We start from the raw sequence: 23,983 nt of genomic DNA, 5'->3' as shown, positions 1-23,983 counted from the left end.
CAGTCAGGAATTATATATGATTTCAGATAGTAATTGGGTATTTTGCCAGGAAGTAGATTTTTTATATCAAGTATTACATTATTTATGTCAGAAATTAGATTATTACATTAAGGAATTAGATAATTTTAGTTAGGAATTAGATAATTTTGGTTAGGAATTAGATTATTTTAGTCAGCAATTAGATTATTTCAATCCGGAATTAGATTATTACAGTGAGGAATTGAACTCGAAATTAATTGTCAACAATTACATCATTATAATCACAGAGCATTTAATTATCAGTGTATTATACTTCTAATTTTTATAAATTTAAACAAACATACCTAGTATATTTGCAGCATCTTCATCTCTTTCTTGATTGGTGTTCTCTTCTGTAATTGTATCATCAACTGCATTCAACATTAATATTAGTATATTTGAATTGTACAGCTAAATTAATCAATAAATTGCATGCAAATTTAAATTAATTATCTGCAAAATCTTATATATACAATCTAAAATTATATATACAATCTGAAATTAAATTTGCAAATTATTATTAATACGATATGAAATTAGTGACATTGTATGTTTTTCAGTAGTAATTGAACTCGAAATTAATTGCATGCAAATTTAAATTAATGCTCTGCTAAAACTTATAAATACGATCTTAAATTAAATTTGAACTCAAAATTGATTGTACAAATTAAATACAATCTGAAATTAAATATGATTTGAAATTAAATACAATCTGAAATATGATCTAAAATTAAATACGATCTAAAATTAAATTAGATGAAACAAATTGTACCTTTTTCGGCATTAATTGAACTCGAAATTGATTCTATAGGTGAATCAGATTCTTCTTGAATTATCATCATGTTGTTTGATTTCTCCATTTTTGTGAATTTTTCAAGATTTAAGATTTGAATCCTCTGAAATTTGAAGATTTGAATGGTCTGAAATTTAAGGAAATGACGACGCTCGAAATTTGAGGAAAATGACGAAAATGAGAAAATTTATCGATTTTATAAAATGTTGGCAAGCTGGCTTTGGTCGGGTTTCTCAAACCCACGCCTTTTTGTTTGTGAGCCTGGTCTCACGCGAGTCTAGTGTCACACAAAAATTTTTGAATTATTTTCTTAAAAAAAAATAGACTTATCGTGAATGGCACAGGCCTTAAGCTAGTATTATATTAAAATGTATTCTCTCCGTTTCATAATAATCGAAACATTTTGACTTTTGCACTATTTATTTCCTTAGTTTGACTACATTTGGTCGAGTTTGGGTTCGGATTAGGTCACAAGTCATTGTTAATTGGAATTATTTTGCTTATTAATTGTGCAATGTGGATATTGGCTCTCGTAAACTTTATTTCATATTGTTTGCTATTTTTTTTTTGTAAGTGGAGCCCACACAGCCCATCCTATCACAGGAGAAAACTGTGGCCCTGTGGGTGGGAATGCCCAGGGATGTGCTCGATCCCAGGTCGAGACCACGGAACGTGAGTGTAGCTCCACTGAGCTATTCACTCACTGCACAAAATGTAGACTTTTGTTTCGAGATAAATTAAGTGGGTGTAAGAAAAATATAGGTGAAAGTGGAAGTAATTAAAAATGTGAAAAACTTGTGGGACAAAGGAAGCGTGTTTGAAAAATAGATTAAACCAGTAACGGGTACATAAAAACATAAAAAATTATCAACGGATACATAAAAAAATAAAATAAACAAATAAATAGAAAACAGAGAGTTATTAATTAGATACTCTAGTGCACAACTCATTAAGTGCAGTAGCAAGCTGACAGCCAAATCTGTACATGACCGTCATGACATCCGAGGAGTTAAATGGATAAATTTTAAGCATTTGTCAAAATGTCAAGCAAATTGGACCTCAAACTAAATTTCAGAAAATTGAAAACAAACAAAATTCTTTGATACAGGAAGCTTGATATTTCTCAATAGAGGTGATCATTTGCGGGCTTGGACGGGTAGCGGGCCGGGCCTATGCTTATTTTTTTGTCCAACGGGCTTTATGTAGCAAACCCAAACCCTTTTATGCGGGCTTGATACTTTGTCCATGCCCGCTTGTTAAACGGGCCGGGCTTGCCCGCGGGCTAACGGGCCTTAATTTTTGTTTTACTTTTTATAACACTAACTAATCTTCTTATTATTTACTTGTGCTAAAATTATTTTGGTGTAGTTGTCTTATAATTTTTGTTCACAAATGGTAATAGAAATTAAAAAAAAAGTTGAAACTATGACATATGTTATAAATATATGTAAGATAAAACTTATTTAATAAGTGTTAATGATAAACTATAAAATTAAAATGAGTAATTGTAAATAATAAAAGCTTATAGTTCAATATAATCTCTTTGGATTTATTTTCAAAAATAAGCAAAGTATGTCATAACTAACTAAATAAGATTATTAAAATAAGAATGTTATTATTATTATTATTATTATTATTATTATTATTATTATTATTATTATTATTATTATTATAATTATTATTATTACTATATATTAATAAACGGGCCGGACGGGCTAGCCCGCGATACATATTTCTTGTCCATACCCGCCCATTTATGTTAACGGGTCGGGCCTAGCCCGTCCAAATATCCAAATTTTTTTCAAAAAGGTTGTCCAAGCTCGCCCTTTTTGCGGGCCGGGTTGGGCGGGCTTAGCGGGCCGTCCCGCCCATGAACAGCTCTATTTCTCAATTGTACCCGTTTAGAAGCATAGGATTGAACCTCATTTAGGGGCATTTCTGTTAGGATATTTAGTGAATAGGGCCTCATTTCAAGTATGCTAAATGAGAAATACTGAAAGCCTTTTATCTCATACTCAGTTGCGACATTCAGAGGAGAATGCAGTAATAATGCTTTCATGATGCAGTAATAATGCATTAAAAACGCATTAAGAATCTTTTGCAACACCAAAATAAATATAGAATTGATTTATCAGTTAAAAAGCAGATGGAGAATACAAAACACAAAATATCTTTCTCAATTAGAGAAATAACCAACAGAATTGATATGTAAAAGATGTTACCTCATGTCCCTGTATGGATAAAAAAAATTACAGTAATAATCTATTTGCTACGAAAAGATTTTAGAAAATCGATAGCTCATACAAACAAACCAAAACAAATTACAATTATCACAATTCATAGCAATCAATAGCTCATACAATCAATTAAGCCATTAATTCGATAAACCGCTGATAAAATACGAATAATCCTGATTTGCTTCTCCATAATCTATCTGACATTACTTGCATAGATTAAATAACAACTCCCAAAAACTTGCAGAATCAACAAATTGACAAAGAAATTGAAAAATTTAGAGCAATACTAACATGCAGGAACAAATGGACAAAAAAATCAACAAATTGACAAAAAAATTGACAAATTTAGAGCAATAATAACATGCAGGAACAAATTGACAAAAAAATCAACAAATTTAGAGTAAGGATTTCGAGAATCAACAAATTCTTACAAAATCAAAAGCATAATCACATAGTTTTGAGCCAAAATTTACCAAAATTTTGAGATACCTGAACGACTTGCAATCTGACAGACTTCGAGCAATGATTTGGAGCAACAGTGTGTGAAATCTGAACGTCTATTTAGAGCGAATAATTAGAGTAGCAATTTGTGAGAATCAGAGCGAAGAATTAGGTAGCAATTCGAGTAGAATTAGAGTAGGAAAAAAAAAATTAGGGTTCATACATTTTTGCTGGTGAATTAGTTAAGAGAGAAAACGTTTAATTTTCTATGCCTTTTTGTTTTGATTGAGAAAACGTTTAAAAACCTTTGTTTTATTTTATTACAATGTTTATTGACTAGCTGATGACCAACGAGGGTGAAAATAGATTCATCCTCTTTGCTTTGAAATAGAGGATAAAAATTAAATTTACCCTCTTTGCTTTGAAATAGAAAGACGAAAGTAAATTTCACCCTCTTTGCTTTGTTATAAAAGAGCGATTATAAATACGCCCTCCTAGATAGAAACTAACAAGGCAAAGTACAACTTGCCCTCCTTGATTGATTTATGTCGCACTCTTTGATATTTTTTCTTGTATTGTATGTTAGTCGGTTAGTATTAGTTTTCTCCATCCTTACCAACCTGACCTAGCTTAAGCATTAGAGAGCACCTTTGTATTACTATTCCCTAGTGGTTCAACTCTTAATTTACCCCTATACTTATATTAAGGTAGTTAAGTAGTATAAATTTTGTTAGATCGTAAGAGGTTAGTCTTCAGCCTAATTTTTTTTACGTCATTCAAAGTGAATTTAGTGAAATTATTTCATTTTGTAAGAAAAAAGAACATGTACATTGTTTTGGATAGAATTTTTGGACGGAAAGGGAGGTGAAGGAAGACGAAGGAAGGGGAGGGGTGAAGAAAACAAAATCCCTTTTTTGGATAACAGAGAAAATGAAGGAAGAGAGAGTGAGGGAATTTGCTTGTTTTTGTTAAATTTACCCATAGCTGAATTAATTTTTTGTTCTTGTGTCAAAAAAAAAAAATTAATTTTTTGCTTTTGAGATAATATGAATTGGTTTTTTTTTTTTTCAAAATCAATAATTCACATATCAAAATATAAAATTCTGGAAATATAAATTTTCCAAAATCAAAAAAATCTGGAAATCAATTCCCTGTCAATTTCTAAAATAAAATTTTTAGAAAAATGACTTTTGAAATTAAAACCAAACTTTCAGAAAATTGATTTTCGAAAATCAAATCAAAATCTTCTGAATGCTGGATCTAGAAAAAGAACACATTTTCTAAAAATATACTTCGTATTTCCTTATATGATTATATCAAAACCTTTTTTTCCCTAGAAAATCAATTTATAAAGAAACAAAATTCTTTTTCGAAACTTGAAAATGAAAATAAAAATCAGATTTCGTGAAAAATCGCTTTTTGTAAATTAAAACCAGAAATTTTGTATCTCAAGTTCTAACATTTGAAATTTTTATACTAAAAAAACAATTTCAGAAAACAAAATTTCTTAAGATTGAATATAGCAGTGAATGGCGGTGGACATGGCGGCAGAAGATGATGAGGCTTGTGGTGGAGGTGTCAAACAGTAGATGTTGAAGGAAGTAGAGTTTTCCTTCCAAATCTTCTCTAATTTGGAAAGATTTGTTTCTTAATTGTGGAAGGAAATAATTTCCTTCCATTTCTCTTCCTCCCAATTCCCTCACCTCCCATTTTTGCTATCCAAATGGAGGAAAACTCATCTCTTCCTTTCCCTCCCCTTCCCTTCCCTCCATTACTCTCCATCCAAACAAGCTGGTAATGAGAAAAGTAAATAGGTCATCGTAGGTCAGATAAAAACATTTCAATAATGGCATATCATATCCAAGTAAGAAAGTGTGTGAAGGGGTTTATAGGTATTACGCAGCGGAAAAACATGAATGATATTCAATCAAGTACCTAATCCCAAGATCACATGCATAACACACAAGACACATAATCATACCTTTGAAGCGTGAATTCCACGTAGCAATTTGATTGACAAATCAGGAAGAGAATAGATCCCCAAGCGTTGCTCCTCTACTTAGTCCACGAGCTTCGAACGAGCCGTCCACCAATACTAAATTGGTCGAGTGATTGGGGAAAACCGCGATCACCATCTTTAATGGACTAAGCCGACCACCACGATCCACCACCACCACGAACCACCACACTGGCGCCGAGGGAGGAGAGAGAGCCGTGAGAGAGAGGAGAGTTTGAGAGGGGTTTGTCTCGTGTTTGCTAATTAGGGTTTGATCACACTGATCAGATAATTGCATACTTCTTACAAACCCTAGGCACCTAGTCTATTTATAATCATATTATAACTAGACTAGGGTTAAGAAGCCCAAAACCCTCAAACTTACTCCATATGGTCGGCCATACTAGAGGATGAGCCCATCATGGGCCTTGTCCTCTCGTGCCCAATCTAGACCCTTTGTGTCACCTTATAGGATCTGTCCAATTGGGCTTTGGGCTATTTTACTAGCCCAAAGATCGTTAGTACCTCTAGATATGATAAAACGACGACCCAAATGTCCGAACTTAATTATCTCCATAATTTGATCCATTTATATATCTAGTAATTGCACACGACGAAGACATCTAGTAATTGTACTCGACGAAGACATAAATCCTTCAATCTCCCACTTGTCTAAGACAAGTGTAAAATATTCAAATTCCTTAAGTCAATATGTTTCAATTTGATAATATGATTGCATCACATGTTGAGATCGTATTAATCTACAAATCGTTTCTTGAAATCTGAGTTAGAATTACAAAACCAAATGATTACTGAGTAATGCATTTGAACGCGGCCACGTATTTTCTGAATTCTCCCTCTTCAAGCGGCCATGACACATTCCCTAATTTAATAGGTAGACTCAATCCAATCTTGTGACAACCAAAGCTCCCACTCAACTTTTGAAATAACCAGGAAACACCCTTTATAATCTCCAGTTACGGGTAGACGTTTGAATGTACCACATTTAAATCAATCATTGAATAGAATCAATGTTCCACTCATGTCAAAGGAATCCACTAATATATCCGGAAGCTCTATACTTGAACTTCAAAGTAGGTCAATAGTTCGATCATGCATCATTCATGCATATCCAAGTGATTGACCGAGCATCACTATGCCCCTATAGCCCATGAAACTGCGCTATCCAATCAATCTTACATGCTAGTCCATTTATTGAAATCATTTATGTCCAGTTTAATGATTCCAAACTAGGAACTGGAATAATATATGGATTTTGTTCACCCGTGGGGTTTCATTCACCAGGTCATTAACAAATCAACCTGATGAGCTCATCAATCCATAATTATTTTGGACATTTTATTTAATTTCCAAAATCATAATTAAATAAGAGAAATGAAATTTCTATTTTAAACATAAATCTGCAAGTATATGCATTCCTTATGTAATATATTTTCTCAAAACATATACAACTTGAATTACATAACTTGCTTCAATCCAAGTCTTTAATATGACTCTCATATCTTAGTCTATGGAAGGGGTTTAGTGATTTCTCACTCATAATAAAACTTTGCAGATCACGACATTTCACCTGTCATTGATCTCATAAACGAGGTGATATCTCATATCTATTCGTTTTGGGTTTGTGATGTGACCCTGACTCCTTTGTTTTGGCAAACGTGTCCTTTAAGTCACAATACAATTTGATCCAAACTTCCTCCTTAACTACTCTTACTGTAGCTACATGCATATATTCTGATATTGAGTATGCAATAGTACTCTGCTTTGAACTCTTCAAGCTTACTGTCCTTCTTCATACATACATAAACATGCATTTAGATCACCATCTAAAGTCATCTTGCCTGTTTGGAAACTTGCATCCGTATAACCTTTTGACAACTTATTTACTTTTAACACCATTAGCTAGAAAAATTCCTTTAGTTCTTCTCAAGTACTCAAGGATTTGCTCTTTGCAACTTTCAGTATGCTTATTTTGAATTTACTTGAAACTTGCTACACATGCACAAGTCATATGTAATATCTTGCTTTGTACATATTATGGCACATATAATGGACCCTTCTGCAGAAGCATATGGTACATTATCCATACAACTCAACTCTATTAACTTTTGAAGGCACTGAGTTTTAGTGAGCGTACTACCATGTAACATGGGAAGATATCCTCGCTTAGAGTCTTGCTTCATGAACTTGTCAAGAACCTTATCAACATAAGTCTCTCGATGTTGTCCAATCATTCTTCAAGATTCACTTCATGGATCTTGATTCCCAATATGTACTCAACATCTCCTATGTCTATCATATAGAAACAACTTTCTAACCACTGCTTGACTGATTCAAGCATTGATATGTCATTTCATATGAACTACATGACCAAGAAGACCAATTGCTCCCACTAAACTTCTTGTCTCTACAAGATTCCTTTTCGTTCTTTGAGGAAATCAAACTGTTTGATTGCCTAATCAAAATGAATGTTTCAACTCCCCGATGCTTACTTCAATCCATAAATGAATTTCTGAAGTTTGCAAAACTTTCGAGGATTTCTGAATTTCAAAATTCTTAGGTTGTATCATATACATATCCTCCATCAAGAACATTTCAAGAAGGTGATTTTGATATCCATAACTAGAATAATCCAAATAGGCTTACGCATCTAATAGGTTTGACCCTATTTGTAAGACTATCATGGACTAATACATCTTTACAGACATGGAGTCCATACTGGATTTCTCGGCTTTAAGCCATTTCTTGAGTTGGTACTTATCCAAAGCTTGCTTGTAGGGCATGGGTTCTAACCATTCCAATAGGAAAATTTTAGAATCCACCTTTTCTCAGAATTTCAACAAACTATTTGTTTTGATCCCAAGTAACCTACAATAGTTATGAGCAACAATAGAATTATTCTCTTCAACTCTTTGAAGCCTTTCATTCAAGTTGGGACGATAGATGCCTCACTAGTGGAATTAGCTTGCTTCGACACATGGTTTATCAAATTAGCTGATTTCATATGCCTTCGTCTTTGATGTAGTGTTATCCACATCCATTTGTTGCTCGTCTCGAATCTCATTGAGATCTAACTTTACTCCCACTTGGCTTTATAGGAAGAGATTTCTTTCTATAAAGACACTACCGCGAGCAACAAATACTTTGTTTCTACGCGATTGTAGGAATAATACCTCTTAGTTTCCATGAGAAAACCCATGAAGAACTATTTGTCTGATTTAGGGTGCATTATGTCATCTTTGTAAATATTTTACATTGATTTCATAACCCTTAATCCTATTTAGAAAAGATAACTTTTGGAACATTTCCAAATCATAACTCTTATGACATCTTTTCAATTGCTTTAGTTAAGTTTCCTGTTTAGTATATTCGCAATTGTTGTTGTAAATGTATATCCTCAAAACGTTATTGTAAATCATTAAAGCTAAACTAGGATCAAACCATGACAAGAAAAGTTTGATTCCTTCTTTATAAACATACATTTTAATTTTAATGTTTCTGGATTGTGAATTAATTCAACAATTCCCTTTAGATGATCATTTACTTTTTGAGTTAAATATTTATCAAAACAATCATATTGTGGTGTTAAATTGCTTATCTCAAACTGATTTTACATTTCATTTTGGAATTCTTGAACTTTTCAATGATTCCAAGCTTTACTTCATTAAGTAATTATCGATATATTTACATAAATCGTTAGTAAAAGCAATGAAATAGTTAAATCTTTTGCTAATTCTTGAACTTATGGTCCACGCACATCATATGTATGAGTTCCAAAAGGTCATTTTAGCTCCTTTACCCTTTCAACTAAAAGGCAACTTGGTCATCTTACCTTATCAAGCATGACTTCTAATTCTCAAGTGATTCATAATCATATAAGAATAAGAGTCCATCCAATGTAACTTTGGATGTGCAAATGGTTTATGTGACCTAATCTTACTTTGTTATAAGCAAGTTTACTTTAATCATCTAAAATTGCTTTTGTGATCTACTTATATCAATGTCATAAAGCAAAATAACTCATATCTAGAAAAATGAAAACAATTTATTACCTTGGTCATGGGTCAACACTTGTCCAAGCCAAGTAAAAAACAAATCAGTATTCAAACTAACACTGAAAATTATCTCATTAAAATTGGAAATTGTTCTAAAATCATGATAAATATTCAGAAATTAAAACTATGAAGCTATCTCTAGCCACTCGAACATTTCTAGTGTACCTTCAAGCTCCATTTTCATGCTAGCCTCACTTCTTTGCAGCTTCTGCACAACATTAATAATGTTAAGCACTGCAACTTGGTATCACATACCTAAGTGAAAGTTAAAATGTTTGTAACATAATACCTGAGGTTGATGCTCCATTCTTCTTGAGGAAGTCAAGGTATTTCTGGCAATTGCATTTCCAATGCCCCTTCTTCTTGCAGTAAAAGCATTCACTTTCACTTGGAGCTTTGGGTTTTGGATTCGCCTTAGGCTTCTCAGGAGCCTTGGCAACTTGCTTGCCCTTGCTCTTGGCACTAGCCTTTTGCCCTTTTTCTTGAACCCTTTTTCCTTTTGAATCATAAGAACTTCCTTCTTAGTTTCCTTAGGGATTTGCTTTTCAGCACTAACCAGCATTGCGTGCAATTGATTCATAGTCTTTGCAGTCGCAGTCATGTTAAAATTCATGATAAACTTGTTAAAACTTTCTGGAAGTGAGTGGAGAATGATGTTTGTTTCCATCTCATCACTGTATGAGTGCCCCCAGTTTCTCCATACTTTGAATAAGGCCGATCATTTTGAAAACATGATCATGAATTATGGCACCCTTCTCCATCCTACAATCCAGAATCTCACGATGAAGCTCGTACCTTTCAACTCTTGTTTGTTTCTTAAACAAGGCTTTGAGTTCTTGCATGATTGTGTACGCATCCTGATCCTCAAAATGCTCTTGAAGACTAGGTTCCATGGTAGCAATCATCAAGCAAGTGATAGTGTAGACACCCAAATGTGTCTCCCCCAAACCAAACCCAGTGATGAATACCTTTTACGTCGAATGATAATCGAACAAGTTGAAAGTGTGAAAGGTCACGTGTTGCGGATGGTTTTTATTAAAAATTATTTCTTTCTGTTTTTGAAAAACAACTCTCTTTTATGAAAACAGCCAATCCAGTTTAGTTTGGTCCATGACAAGGGTCCAATAATAGTGTAGTTGGGTGGGGCTTGCAAAGAGCTTTCCAACGATATATTATAAGCCCAATTCCGATGAATAATGAGGAAGTTATGGCCAAAATACTAAACTTGGCCCGGTTTGATCTTTACATGCGGCCCAATGATTTAGGGGTGGGCCCAATGTTAATTATTATTCCTAAAGTTATTAGAATTAATTATAGTTTTCTAGAATTCTCTAGAAGGTTCTCTTTAATCCTAATAAGATTTGAATTAATAATTAGATTTTGATAAGTTTTATTTGGAATAAAATATTATTTTATGAAAATACGACTTCAGTTTTCATACGGACTTTACAAATCAATTTTAATTGATAAGTGGACTCCGTGTTTGAAAGCGCGTAGGAATCCAGGCTGTCGCCAAACGACAGGTCTGTCGCCACGCGACAAGCCTTGTCGCCACGCGACAGACCCTGTTGCCAAGCGACAAGGTCGGTTTTGCGGCGACAGAGTTGAGTTTTATTCCTTATCAAATTCTACCTATTTCCGGACTGTTTTCTTATAAATAGGGTCCTGAACCTCCGTTTTTTCGTCAACAATCATCAATTCTCAATCATCATCTTCAAGCAATCATCTCTCTAGCTTTTCATAAACACAATTCCGCATTCACGAGATCTAGAAACACCTAGCCAAGTTCGAAGTTGCCTTCGCCCTAGACGTGAAAGGTTTGATATTTCTGAGGGTTTGGTCCCAAATCTTTCTTTCAATTATTTAATTTGATTGTTTTGATTTATATTTTCCTTAAAGTTACTAACGCGTGTATTTTGTTAGTAGAAAGAGGCACGAGGCATCAAAGTATGTAATCTTATTGCTCTATTCTTGTAGAAAGCATGTTTATTATTAATTCCTAGCATCATGTTAGGATGTTATTATTGCTTTCTAGTATCATGTTTAGGGTGCTTCCTATGCTTTCTAATATCATATCAATATCATGTTAGGGCTAAAGCTTTGATTTTTATTGCTTAGTGACATGCTAGGGTTTGTTATTAATCTTGTTAGTATCATGCCTAGGATCTTGGTATATTATGCTTTAACATGATTATGATTGTTATTTTTATTATTATTATGATGATTGTTATGTTGCTTGATGCCTATTTATTATTATTGCTTGATCATGCCTTTTATGCATGTTTAAAGGGAATTTGTACTTGTAATCACGCTTAATAAGATAATTAATAATCTTGTTTAGGGCTAATATGATTATAATTCAAGTGATCGCCAATAATAGTTTTATTTGTGTATTAGTAATCAACCAACATAGATAAACAGGTTTAGGGTTAACCTATTGTTTGCATGCTAGTCAGAAAGCGCACATGAATACGAGAAGAATGAAGTAGAGGCCTATTATTAGGGCAGGTTCAATCTCTTTTAGGTTGGATTTGTACCTCCATCCCCGAACCCTATTTGGTTCAAGACCTTTTGGAGTTGACGATCTCTTGGATCGTTAAGGGGTGTAATCTTCACCTTGTGAACGGTTTACAAGTTCCTAAAACTTGTTAGCGACTCTTTTGCTCTAGCTTCCTTCCCTTTGGACGCCACCATGCTTAAGTGTATGATCACAGTGGGGTTCAAGCTTGGGGTTAATGGCTTGAAATATTCCCTACAGATAGGCACAACTCTCTCATGAGCTTCCTTGTGCCTCTTGACTTCTGCCATAGTTGCAGTTTCTGGCAAAGGTCCTGGCAATGGGGTGTCAATGACATCCTCTCTACCTTCAGATTTCAAAACGAGCCTTACCATTCTTTTCCCAAGTGGAAAAGTTTTCTCCTGTCAACCGATCCTTCTCAAGGAATGGTCGAAGATTGTAAATATTGTTGTCATTGTGATTACGGCTACCCATCTATGTCAAAATAAGGCAAAGTTTAATAATTATGTTTAATTTAACATTAAAGTACCATATACGAATTAATTAGGTAACTTTAAAGCACTTTATTCAACATTAATTGATCTCAATTGAATTTTAAGTGATTCCAAGATCCTTTATTTGTGTAATAGTTGACCGGACTGAGGCCCTACCATCAAGCATTACATTTTCAAGGTGAGTAAACTTTTTACTGATTACAACTCTTGTAACTCTTGGTTGAATAATTAACCATCACATGCTTAATTATTACCCTTTGCTTCAAGGTTCTAAACGCTTTAGGTATGTAGAACGTGATCTACCCCAAATTACCCAAGATAACAAGTGACACTCTGCTGAGGCCGACCCATCACTCACGATCGAAGGATTGTTGGGTATCTAATTGGAAAAGCAATCTCAATATTACTGGGACCTAGATTCATTTATGTTGTGATTATATAGTGAACTCTAGCGCATCATCAATCAACATAAATAAAATCTAACGTGCATAATCTACTAATGCAATAAAAAATGACATAGTATGGCCTCTTAGTTCTAAGAAAACTAGAAATGAAAAGCTCCCACTTGAATCATCATGGATCTCCATCCACCTTGCTCCTTTGGGCCTTCACTTCATGGGCTTCTTTGGACTAACACTATTTAAATAACTAATCTGTTTACTTTAAATAAAAGTTACAAAAATACTTAACGGTACGCAGGCCATATTTTAGATTACATAAATACATCACGATGCGCAGATCATATTTTAGAATCTATAGGCCATACTAGTCTATATATACAACAACACAATATCATATATTATAAAAGTGTCATACAATAAATCACTCAACATGCTTGTCTAAACTACATCAAATGCTCATAATTAAGGCAACACATTTCCTAAAATATCTTATATTTTAATCATAATTAGATAATATCATATATTATTCATGACCAATCATAAAATATCATATATTTTAATTTAGGCATGAGATAGAATCAAATCTTATTTTAATCTAGAAAGATAAATCATATTTAATCTTCCATGATTATCCTAACAACTTTAGGAGATTCTATCCTAATTATTAGCCAATCAAATAATTTTAAAATCATTTATCCTAATCTAATTATGGAATAATCACATTATTTAAATAAATTATTATCCTTTTGAAATATGCTCAGAATATCCTAATCAATCTTATCCAAATTAACCACTTTAATTATGGATAATTACCATTTTAACAACTTAAAATATGGATAATATCAAATATAAAAACTTTTGAATATTTGATTTTATCCTAAAATAAAAGACTTTATCCAAAATAAAACTGATTTTATCCCAAAACAATTTTGTAATTATCTTGAAATAAATTTTCAAAAACAAATTTTTTTTTTTGTAAAACCGTACACCACCAACGCCGGCCACCGTGGTTGGCTAGCCGAAGCTAGCCACGGTGGCTGGCTGCCAACAGCAGCCACTGCCGCAAGGGCAGCAGTGTGGTAGCAGCACTGGCAGCCGTGGCAGCAGCCGTGCAACGCTTGCACGCTGTTGCCCACAGCCACCACGGACCTCCCCCTTCCCTTCCCCTCCCTCTTTGACCGCCACCAGGTCGGCAGCCGCCGTGGATGCGCCACCCAGCCGCGACTGCCGGCCTTAAAACTATTTCTTTTTTTTTTTGGTTTTTAATTTAATTAAAATAACATTTATCAAAATTAAATCAAATCAGTCCAAAAATTAAAATTAAATCAACATTCAACTTTAAAATTAGGGTTCATCATAAAATTAATCCCAATTTAATTCTAACTCTTAAAATTAAATCAATGATCATACACAAAACATTTTTATGCATAAATCAATCCGATTAAAATTATGAAGCATAAAACAATTCGAATTAAATAAAAAATCAAGAACCAAAATCATATTTTAAGCTATGAATTTTCGAAAAATTCGAAATTAGGGTTAGGGGGTTCGAAAATTTCGAACATTTTAGGGCTTAATTCGGTCCTCTTCATGGCTATTTGAGCATAATTAAATCTCATTTAATCAATTCCAAAAGTTTAATCACATCAAATATAATAATTGAACCATAATTAAATTAATTTCTCCCTCTTAATTGATTATAAAATTAACATGGACTTCAAACTAATCGTATTAATATGATCAAGCGCGTTCATGCAAGAGGCTAACTGATACCACTGAAGGGGTTTATAGGTACTACGCAGTGGAAAAACATGAATCATATTCAATCAAGTACCTAATCCCAAGATCACATGCATAACACAGAAGACACATAATCATACCTTTGAAGCGTGAATTCCACGTAGCAATTTGATTGACAAATCAGGAAGAGAATAGATCCCCAAGCATTGCTCCTCTACTTAGTTCACGAGCTTCGAACGAGCCGTCCACCAATACTAGATTGGTCGAGTGATTGAGGAAAACCGCGATCACCACCTTTAATGGACTAAGCCGACCACCACGATCCACCACCACCACGAACCACCACACTGGCGCGAAGGGAGGAGAGAGAGCCGTGATAGAGAGGAGAGTTTGAGAGGGTTTGGTCTCGCGTTTTTTAATTAGGGTTTGATCACACTGATCAGATAATTGCATACTTCTTACAAACCCTAGGCACCTAGTCTATTTATAATCATATTATAACTAGACTAGGGTTAGGAAGCCCAAAACCCTCAAACTTACTCCATATGGCCGGCCATACTAGAGGATGAGGCCCATCATGGGCCTTGTCCTCTCGTGCCCGATCTAGACCCTTTGTGTGACCTTATAGGATCCGTCCAAATTGAGCTTTGGGCTATTTTACTAGCCCAAAGATCGTTAGTACCTCTAGATATGATAAAACGACGACCCAAATGTCCGAACTTAATTATCTCCATAATTTGATCCATTAATATATCTAGTTATTGCACACGATGAAGACATAAATCCTTCAGTGTGCCAAAATATTTTGAAACCATTAGAAGAGAGAAATGTGTCAATTATTCTAAAACGGCCAAAAGAGTGAATTATATCAAATTGTCAATTATGTTGAAATAGGAGTACATAACTCTTCACTTGTCTTCTTAGTTATTGTAAAGAGAAGAACCTAGTGAAACACAAATTTTTATATGCGGCATGTTGTACCGTGCAGCAGGGATTATTTGAGTTTTTCGGTCAGGGGTTACTTGAGTTTTGGGGGTTACTTGAGTTTCTCGGTCAGGGGTTACTTGAGTTTTACGGGGTTACTTGAGTTTCTCGGTTAGGGGTTACTCGAGTTTCCGGGGTTACTTGAGTTTCTCGGTCAGGGGTTACTCGAGTTTTTCGATCAGGGGTTATCCGAGTTCTCGGTCAGGGGTTACTCGAGTCACAATTTTTTATATGCGGCCTGACCAAGAAACTCGAGTTCCCCTCACCGGGTAACCCTTAATCAAGTGAATCCCTCGAGTAACCCCTGTCTGAACCCCTCGAGTAACCCCTGAGTGAAAAACTCAGGTAACCCCTAACAAAAAAACTTGAGTAACCCGTGCCGTATGGTGTGACCTGCTGCACCAAAAAGTTACTGCTAATGAAATATACCACTAATGAAATATACAAGTGATTTCTTTTCACAATTGACCAAAAGTCCAAAACTGCTCCTACAAATATCATTACTATTTCCTTCTGTAATTATTTCTATTCCACTGTGTTTCCATAAACAATAAGTTAGCCTTCTAAATCCTAACCCAATACTCCAATAGTACTCATAACTTCAAAAATATCCCTGTCTACAAGCATATTTGGAAATGAAAACAATGTACACCAAATCCTCTGCAATGGTATGAACTAGAACGTGCACTCGTAGACAATTAAGTACGGCACTTTCAATGGATAAAAGTTGAAGCAATCGTTTATGATACTAAACGCACAGTATCTGCAAGCTCTACGTGACCCTCCTTCAATCTATCATTCTCATTGAACAAACACTCGATTTCCTCAAGTGTCTTTCCTTTTGTCTCTGGAATAACCTTATGGACAAAGACAACCGAGATTGCTGATAATGCAGAAAAGATGAACAAAGTTCCAGGCACAGAAATAGCGCTGGAAAGAGACAAGAAGGATAAGCTGACAAGCCCACTGCAAACCCTGTTAGCTGCAAAACCAACAGCAACTGCTTGAGCTCGTATCCGCAATGGATAAATCTCTGAAGTCAAAACCCAGCATATCGGACCTATCCCTACAGAAAAGAAGGCTACATCACCGCAAATAAATAATATTGCCAATGCAATCCCAACTGGTCCTTTCCCCATGAATGGCAAACTAAGTGTTATACAGAACAAGCAAACCGTTATCCCAATTGTGCTCGTGTACAATAACGGCTTCCTACCCACTCTGTCAATTAGGAAAAGAGCAACTAGTATAGCACCTGTTTTAGTAACTCCTACAGCAACTGTTGCTGCTAATAACTGAGAGTTACCCTCAATCCCGGCTGTCTTAAGAATCGTTGGACTGTAATAAACTAAAGCATCTATTCCTGTAATTTGCTGGAAACATTGTAATCCAACACCTGCAGCAAGCATTTTATAAACTGCTGGGCTAGGCCTTACAATTTCACGCCAAACAGCTTTCTCTTCAAGGTTCATGGATTTTGCTTTGCTCGCAGTTTGTAGGATGTCATCAAGTCTATCCGCCACTTCCTTTTCATCACCTATAGTGTTCATTAAAATTGTTCTTGCTTCATCAACTCTATTCTGAAGAACAAGCCACCGTGGCGATTCTGGAATTACGAAGAGTGCAAAGCCTATTATTACAGAAGGAAGAATCCCTAAAACAAGCATTACCCTCCAGTTTATATTTGCAGGTAGACCGGAAAATGCATAATTTGAGACATAACCGAGAAGAATTCCGATGTTAATGCAGATCTCAGGAAATGTTGTGAGAAATCCTCTTGAAATAGCAGGTGATATCTCAGCTATGTAAACACCCATGATGGTTGCTCCAAACCCAATACCAATTCCTGATAGAAGCCTTCCAACCATTAGAATTCGGAAGGAATAAGCAATTGTCATTATTAAACCTCCTAATTGAAATATGATTGCTCCTATAGCCATCGTCCATTTCCTTCCGATAGCATCTGATGTTCTTCCTCCTGCAAGGCTACCAATCAGTGAAACAATGCTTAAACATCCGACTAGTACTTCTTGTTGCACCTCAGTTATCTTCAATTCTTCCTGGATAAATATGATTGCTCCGCTCATCACACCAACATCTGCATAAACAAAGGGCCTCATCTGATATGACTTCAAATTACAGACAGAAAAACTAAAAACAGTCCAGGAAATGAATTACTGCCGTTTTCCAGACATGATTTGAGGGAAAGTCCAACCTGTTTTTTGCACTAATATAAGTTTGTTGATTTATATTACGTTGAAAGCGTGATATTACTCTGATAATATTTACACATTCAAGATTCGGTGAAAAGAAAAGATGTTCCAGGCCAGAAACCTATTCAGCTTATACCAGAACAAAAACACTGGCAGATGTTGATATTATGGAATCTAAATAAATTGTGCTTGAAAATTTAAACCAGTTGATCACTTGAATCTTATACAAAATCATGGATATTGTGTCTTTTCATTTCTATCCGTTATCAATAATAAGATCCAAATCAAGATGAAGGACCATGAATTGTTTCAGTTTACAGTAATTAATTAGTCTGCTGTGGTCACCAGCACCGTAAGCTAATTCGAGATCTCTTCATCAACATAAAGAAATTGGGTGTTTAGAAGCTTAGGACAGGGATTATTTACAAATAAAATTTGCAATAAAATATGAAAAAATTGTAAACTCAGAACATTCATGTTTGATTACTAGATTGCTGTGTTTGAATAACCAGGATCCCGATATGTCCAACAGCCATACCAAAAACAATCCAAATCTCAATAACAATATAATTTAAACATTCAAGTCAAACATCAGCAAAGGTTACATACCGTAGCCAAGAGAATGGAGTTGACAGATGCAAAAAACGCGCAAGCCATAACATAATTTCTGGTACTCTTTGTGATCTCCTTCTCCTGATAGTTGCTTGAAGAATCACTATCAGGCACTCCAACTTCAGCATCCATCCTTCTGTACTTGTTCTTACTTCCCAGATCAATGTTAAACATTTCTGAATTTTCCTTGTCCAACCCCATATCTCCTTTCAGCAGGCTCAGCAATTGCCTTCTGAAGTGCAGGGGTTGGCAAAGGCGAACACGATGCAATCACAAGGCTTTAAGATGTTCCTTTTGGTAGCAGCTCTGTTTTGTATAAGATGTTTTAGATGAACAATTTTTTTATTTTCCGTGTTAATATTATTTTTTGTTAGTTTTGTTGTTGGAACTAAGTGGGTATATTTAAAAATAATCCATGTAATATGCCTGCAACTGCTGATGAAATATGCAGTAATAATTTTAAAGACAGTTCCAAAAGAAAGGCGTTTATGGAAGTCATTGAAAATTGATACAACTTGCATAGATATAAAATAATAATGAGAATAGTTTTATAAGAAAATGAACCAGTTGCAATTTTTGAATTATTTTATTTAGGTCAATAGAGTAATATGATTGGTAACCATGTGCATGCACATACTTCCATAGATATTAAACTACTAATGTAACTTGGCATGTTAGACATTTCTAAACGGAAGAGAGAATTAATAACTAAACTGATTGCTTGTTAAAGTATCTGCAACTTGGTTATTTACAGTGTCCAAGAATCTAGTATTAACTTCACCGTTAGCACACCAGATGCAAGTATGGAGTTTGGGGGTGGTAATGGCAGTATGTCAGTCAAGTTATACTCGTTTAATGGTAGAAAACCACCATTTAAGCATTCTAAAGATAAACAAACACCGATCAGATAGGTCACTTTTATCAGCTCTAGCGCGTTTGGAACTGCAAGATCAAAATGTACCAATCATTGAAACTGCAGTATCAAGATATACACAATCGTCGTAACTGAGAGGTCAAGATGCACACACCTCTAATAGCAGAAAAGCTACTATCTGCATGACCCTAATCAGTCTCTGCGCTGAACAAAAGGGGTCTTGAATAGATGAAACCAAAACATAGGCTATGCTGGACAGGTTTCAGCGAAGAAGACTGACTTCTGATATTTGGAATCAGTAAATTTAATTGTAGAACTGTAACTTATTTAATTGTGGGAATCATAGTGAATTCACAAGCATCTATCCTCTAACTGGTACTTCAGTTCTTGTTTATATGAGCTTCAGCAATAAACAAGAACAGGCTTTCAAGTGTCTGGCTCCCAAGGGAAGGTGATCGTAGATATTATAGCAACAGGCCAACAGCAGTGTATTGTTTAGTCGTTTAGTTGTGCATGGTATTACACTTTTTGGGATGAAAAATTACATATATTGCCTGAGTTGTATAGCATATTAAACACAATGTTGACAGCACTATAGCTACTAGCTATTTAAGGATAAAAACACGTTATATATATCAAGATACCACTCGTATTTAAAACTTCAGGGCCAGCAAATTTCTTAACTTTGCATTGTCCAGGGAATCCTTCCTAGAAGGTTCGCCTCCTGCTACAGACTTAATTTACATCAGTTCTTTTGAAAGAAATATAGTTTTTGCGACCAATTTGAAAATGCACAAAAGCTACTAGGTGACAGTCATCCATGTCCGCAAAATATTGGAGGGTAGTAACCAATTCACAGTTTACGTAACAGAAGGAAACAAGATGAAAGTCAGTAGCTAATACTAACAATTCAGATTAACAAATATAGAAATCAGAAATAACAATACCACTCAGAATGAGATACAAGATGAATGCAATCATGGAAAGCTTAGAATGATATATTTTCCGATTTCATACACTGCACTGTTTCCTTCAATTCTACATTACCTTTGCACTACTTATCCTATCACTCTATTGAAAACATAACTGTTGGATACTTGGCTGCTGAATGCAGTAATATATAAAATATTCCTAAGCCATTCCAACAAGTTTTTCGCTAACCTCCCACAATTTCCTTGCTTTCTCTTCATCACTAGCTTCCTTTGACAGCTCATTTTCAAAAGATTTTGAATTTTTGTTCCAGCTCCAGTAAACCCCTGATTTCGTCAAGCTCGTATCACTGACCACCTGTTAACAGAATAGTTTACTGTTCATCTACTGGGGTACAAGTTTCATAATCTTGTATTGCAATAAATGTTGATTATGAATATGATCTAAACTCACCTGTGCAAGCCTATTTCCGGCCTCCTCCTCAGAAACATAACCTTTTGTAATGTATTTCTGGAAGGGTGGGAAAAGAGTTCTGAACAACGCAACATGATTTCTGAATAGACCAGTCTCCGCAATACATCCAGGGTAGAGTGATGCAAAAGTAATTCCAGTTTCTTCATGGAACCGCCTGTGGAACTCTTGCATAGTGAGCATGTTGCAAACTTTGCTGTCTTTGTAGGCCTTAGCACCATCAAATTCATCTCCATCAATCATTGATGAGGTGTTTACCCCATTCAGCCCTCCGGCAAGTCCCCTCAGATCTCCAAGGTTTGCCTTTGGAGGAACATTCCCAGCTACTGTGTTTGAGTTCCCTGTTATAAAATCAACATTATTACATATCAGCAACATGTCTTGTATCCAATTTCTGATATAAATTACTCCGTAAGACAGTACTGCAGTATGTTACCTGTGATAGAGCCAACAATGATAAGACGCTTTGATGGATAGTCGGACTGCTTCAGGTCATCAATGAGCAACCTTGATAAAAGAAAATGCCCAAGATGGTTGGTCCCAACACTAAGCTCAAAGCCATCAGCAGTAAAGGTAGGCTCTTTATCAGTAGGCAAATACACAGCCGCATTGCAAACCAAAACATCAAGCGGTTTACCAGAACGCCGAAAGTTATCTACAAATTGGCGTACGCTTTCAAGGGAGGCAAGGTCAAGGTGCATGACAGAGTAGCTTCCTTTGGGCATACCTACTCTAATGGCTGCCTTCTCTGCTTTGAGGAAATCTCTACAGGCCATGGTTACGTGCCAATTTCCCATCGTTGAGAGGGCCTTGGCCGTGGCTAAGCCCAGCCCAGATGAGGCTCCTGTAATAACTACATTTCCCTTTCTTAGTGTCTTCTTTCCTTCAGGGGTAGCTTGGTCGACTGATGGTGATGCTGTAACTGTTTGAGCTTTAATCATTCCATTTCTCGATTCTTGCTGTTAAGAAAAACTTTTGTGTCAAAATTGTGGAACAATTATTCAACCATTATCTAGAAAATGAGGTATTGACCAATTAACAAAAGAGTAGAAAACAATGATAACATAACAATGTAGCCAATTAAACAGCAGATGAAAACTTACTACTAAGGGGGCGCTTGGAATGGGGGTAATAAATTAAGGGGGTAATAAAAGTCAAACGAGATATTACAGTTGATTAGAGGTATAATTGTAGGGAGACAAGGTGCTTATGAATGAATTAAGGTTGTAGTGACATAAGGAAAAGAGAGGGGAGGAGGAATTATTACCCTCAAAATAAGGGTATTAGGTTACCCACCCTCCCCCTAGTGTAACCTATTACCCCCAAAATAAGGGTAATAGTTCTCTTTCTTCACCTATCACCACACCATCACTATATAAATCTTCTTACAATCACATCATCACTAGCTCTCCCTCTCCTATGTTTACTTTAATTTTGTTTGGTTTGACTTTTATTACCCCTTAATTTAATACTCCCAATCCAAGCGCCCCCTAATAATATCTGGATTTCCAAAGGGAGTAATTTGATACGTATTACGTAATATTTGAATAATGTCGTGCATATATACTAGAAATTAGTATGTTTGATTTTTCAGAAGCAAATACAGTAGTTCATGTTTAAAGATTTCTGAATCACATGTCAAGTTTGGATAAACGCAAGATTAAACTATGTATTTAGCAAACTACGTGTTCTTCAACCATTCTGAGTAACATTCAAATTTAGGAAACTGCTAATTTCCTCCATTACATCCTCCACTCACTGAACTACAATTTATTATAGCTCCGAGTAGGATCAAGTACTCAAATAATTTTAATAATTAGTTATCATGTCAATAAAAACTTGTATGCTGAAGTTTTAACTGCCAGTCGCTAAGTTGAGAATACTAAAGACATGTCAAAACTATTAAACAAACTCAATCAACTTCTCATTACAAAACTACTAAGATTTGCTATACCGAAGTTCAGCATGGTTGTAAAACTGAATTCGATCATGGTTGTATACTACAGGTAAATTCGTACAAGAACAGGTTGTCATTCGCGCATATTTCACTAGCATGGTACAGACTTGTTTAATTATCAGTCACAAGCTTTTTAAGGAAAAGTACACATTACATACAAGACCATCAGTCAAACTATGAGCAAGGTTGACAACAAACAAAGTTAATCTCAAACCAAACAAAGCCCAGATAATGTGTTGTTTTACCCTCGTACTATTTAATTTTATACTAGTATATATGTAGTTAGGACCTCTTCTAATTTACTGAACTAAGCTGAGCTCAACGAGCTGTTTATGAGAGAAGGAAATTAAGAGCTGAGCTGAACTGAAATTAAGCCGAAGAGAACAGGTCCTAGTTCCTTGCTCCACATATGATAAAACTTCATTTCACATTAATCACCCGTGTCCGATTCTTGACACTTCAACAAGGAAACACACACTTATTACTTAATTTTGGTCTAAATTAATACTAACTACGTAATTCCATACATTCTGAGATGCAACGTTTTACAGTTTACACTATTCAGACGCCCTATAACATAGGAAGTAAGAGAAAAAAAAAACACCAAAATTCAATCAAAAAATTACAGCAATAAAAATTCACCTTAGTCCTCAATGATGGAGCAAAAAATTCAGCTTTCAATTGATCAGAGAATGAAACTCCAAAAAAGGATGTCTCTTTAAAACCAATGCATTTACCCTGATATCAAACCAAACCAATAAATCAAACATTAATATTATGAAAACAAATTAATTAAACAAAAAAATAATGATGAAAATTGTGAGCTTACTTCTTTATGAAATGAGACAGTAGAGGGTACCAAAGATGCAGCTTGTAGCGCCATTGTAACAAGTTTATTTAAATTAATTTTAACAACGATGATTTAAACTTAATTTTGGGACGATTAAATGAGAAAATGTTAGAATGAATTGCGGGTGTTTTTGATGATTTATTTTACGATTATGGGTAGGATAAGGTGGGCCGGTATAGACCGTTGATGGATTGGCCACGTCGACAAGATTAACCAATAAGGAATTGATTTTGGATTTTTGAAATTTCTGGAGTGATGAGGGAGAAGGTAATATTCAAACATTTTGTTTTTTTTAGCATTCTACTAGAGGGTTTTTAGTTGATTTATGGGGTTAATTTGGGTCCAAAAAAAAAAGTGCATAGGTTTATGATTTTTACA

The 23,983-nt window shown here is 35.0% G+C and overlaps 1 protein-coding gene and 1 pseudogene across 1 annotated transcript; both read right to left on the bottom strand.

Moving 5' to 3' along the window:
• Window positions 1-16,336: 16,336 nt before the first annotated feature.
• LOC145587656 (putative polyol transporter 4 pseudogene) lies at window positions 16,337-17,791 on the bottom strand (annotated as a pseudogene).
• A 2,574-nt stretch (window positions 17,792-20,365) lies between these two features.
• On the bottom strand, window positions 20,366-23,743 carry LOC145589525 (protochlorophyllide reductase-like). The gene is made up of 5 exons (XM_081646127.1): window positions 23,585-23,743; window positions 23,398-23,493; window positions 21,235-21,757; window positions 20,781-21,139; window positions 20,366-20,684 (listed from the first exon to the last, which is right to left on the bottom strand). Exons 1-5 carry the CDS (start codon window positions 23,636-23,638, stop codon window positions 20,529-20,531), a joined length of 1,188 nt encoding a protein of 395 aa, XP_081502253.1. The 5' UTR covers window positions 23,639-23,743; the 3' UTR covers window positions 20,366-20,528.
• Between the last annotated feature and the right edge of the window lie 240 nt (window positions 23,744-23,983).

The sequence above is a fragment of the Chenopodium album genome, chromosome 17 (genome assembly GCF_948465745.1).
Source record: "Chenopodium album chromosome 17, dcCheAlbu1.1, whole genome shotgun sequence".
NCBI classification, from domain to species: Eukaryota; Viridiplantae; Streptophyta; class Magnoliopsida; order Caryophyllales; family Amaranthaceae; genus Chenopodium; species Chenopodium album.
This window is presented reverse-complemented; position numbering and strand designations above follow the sequence as displayed.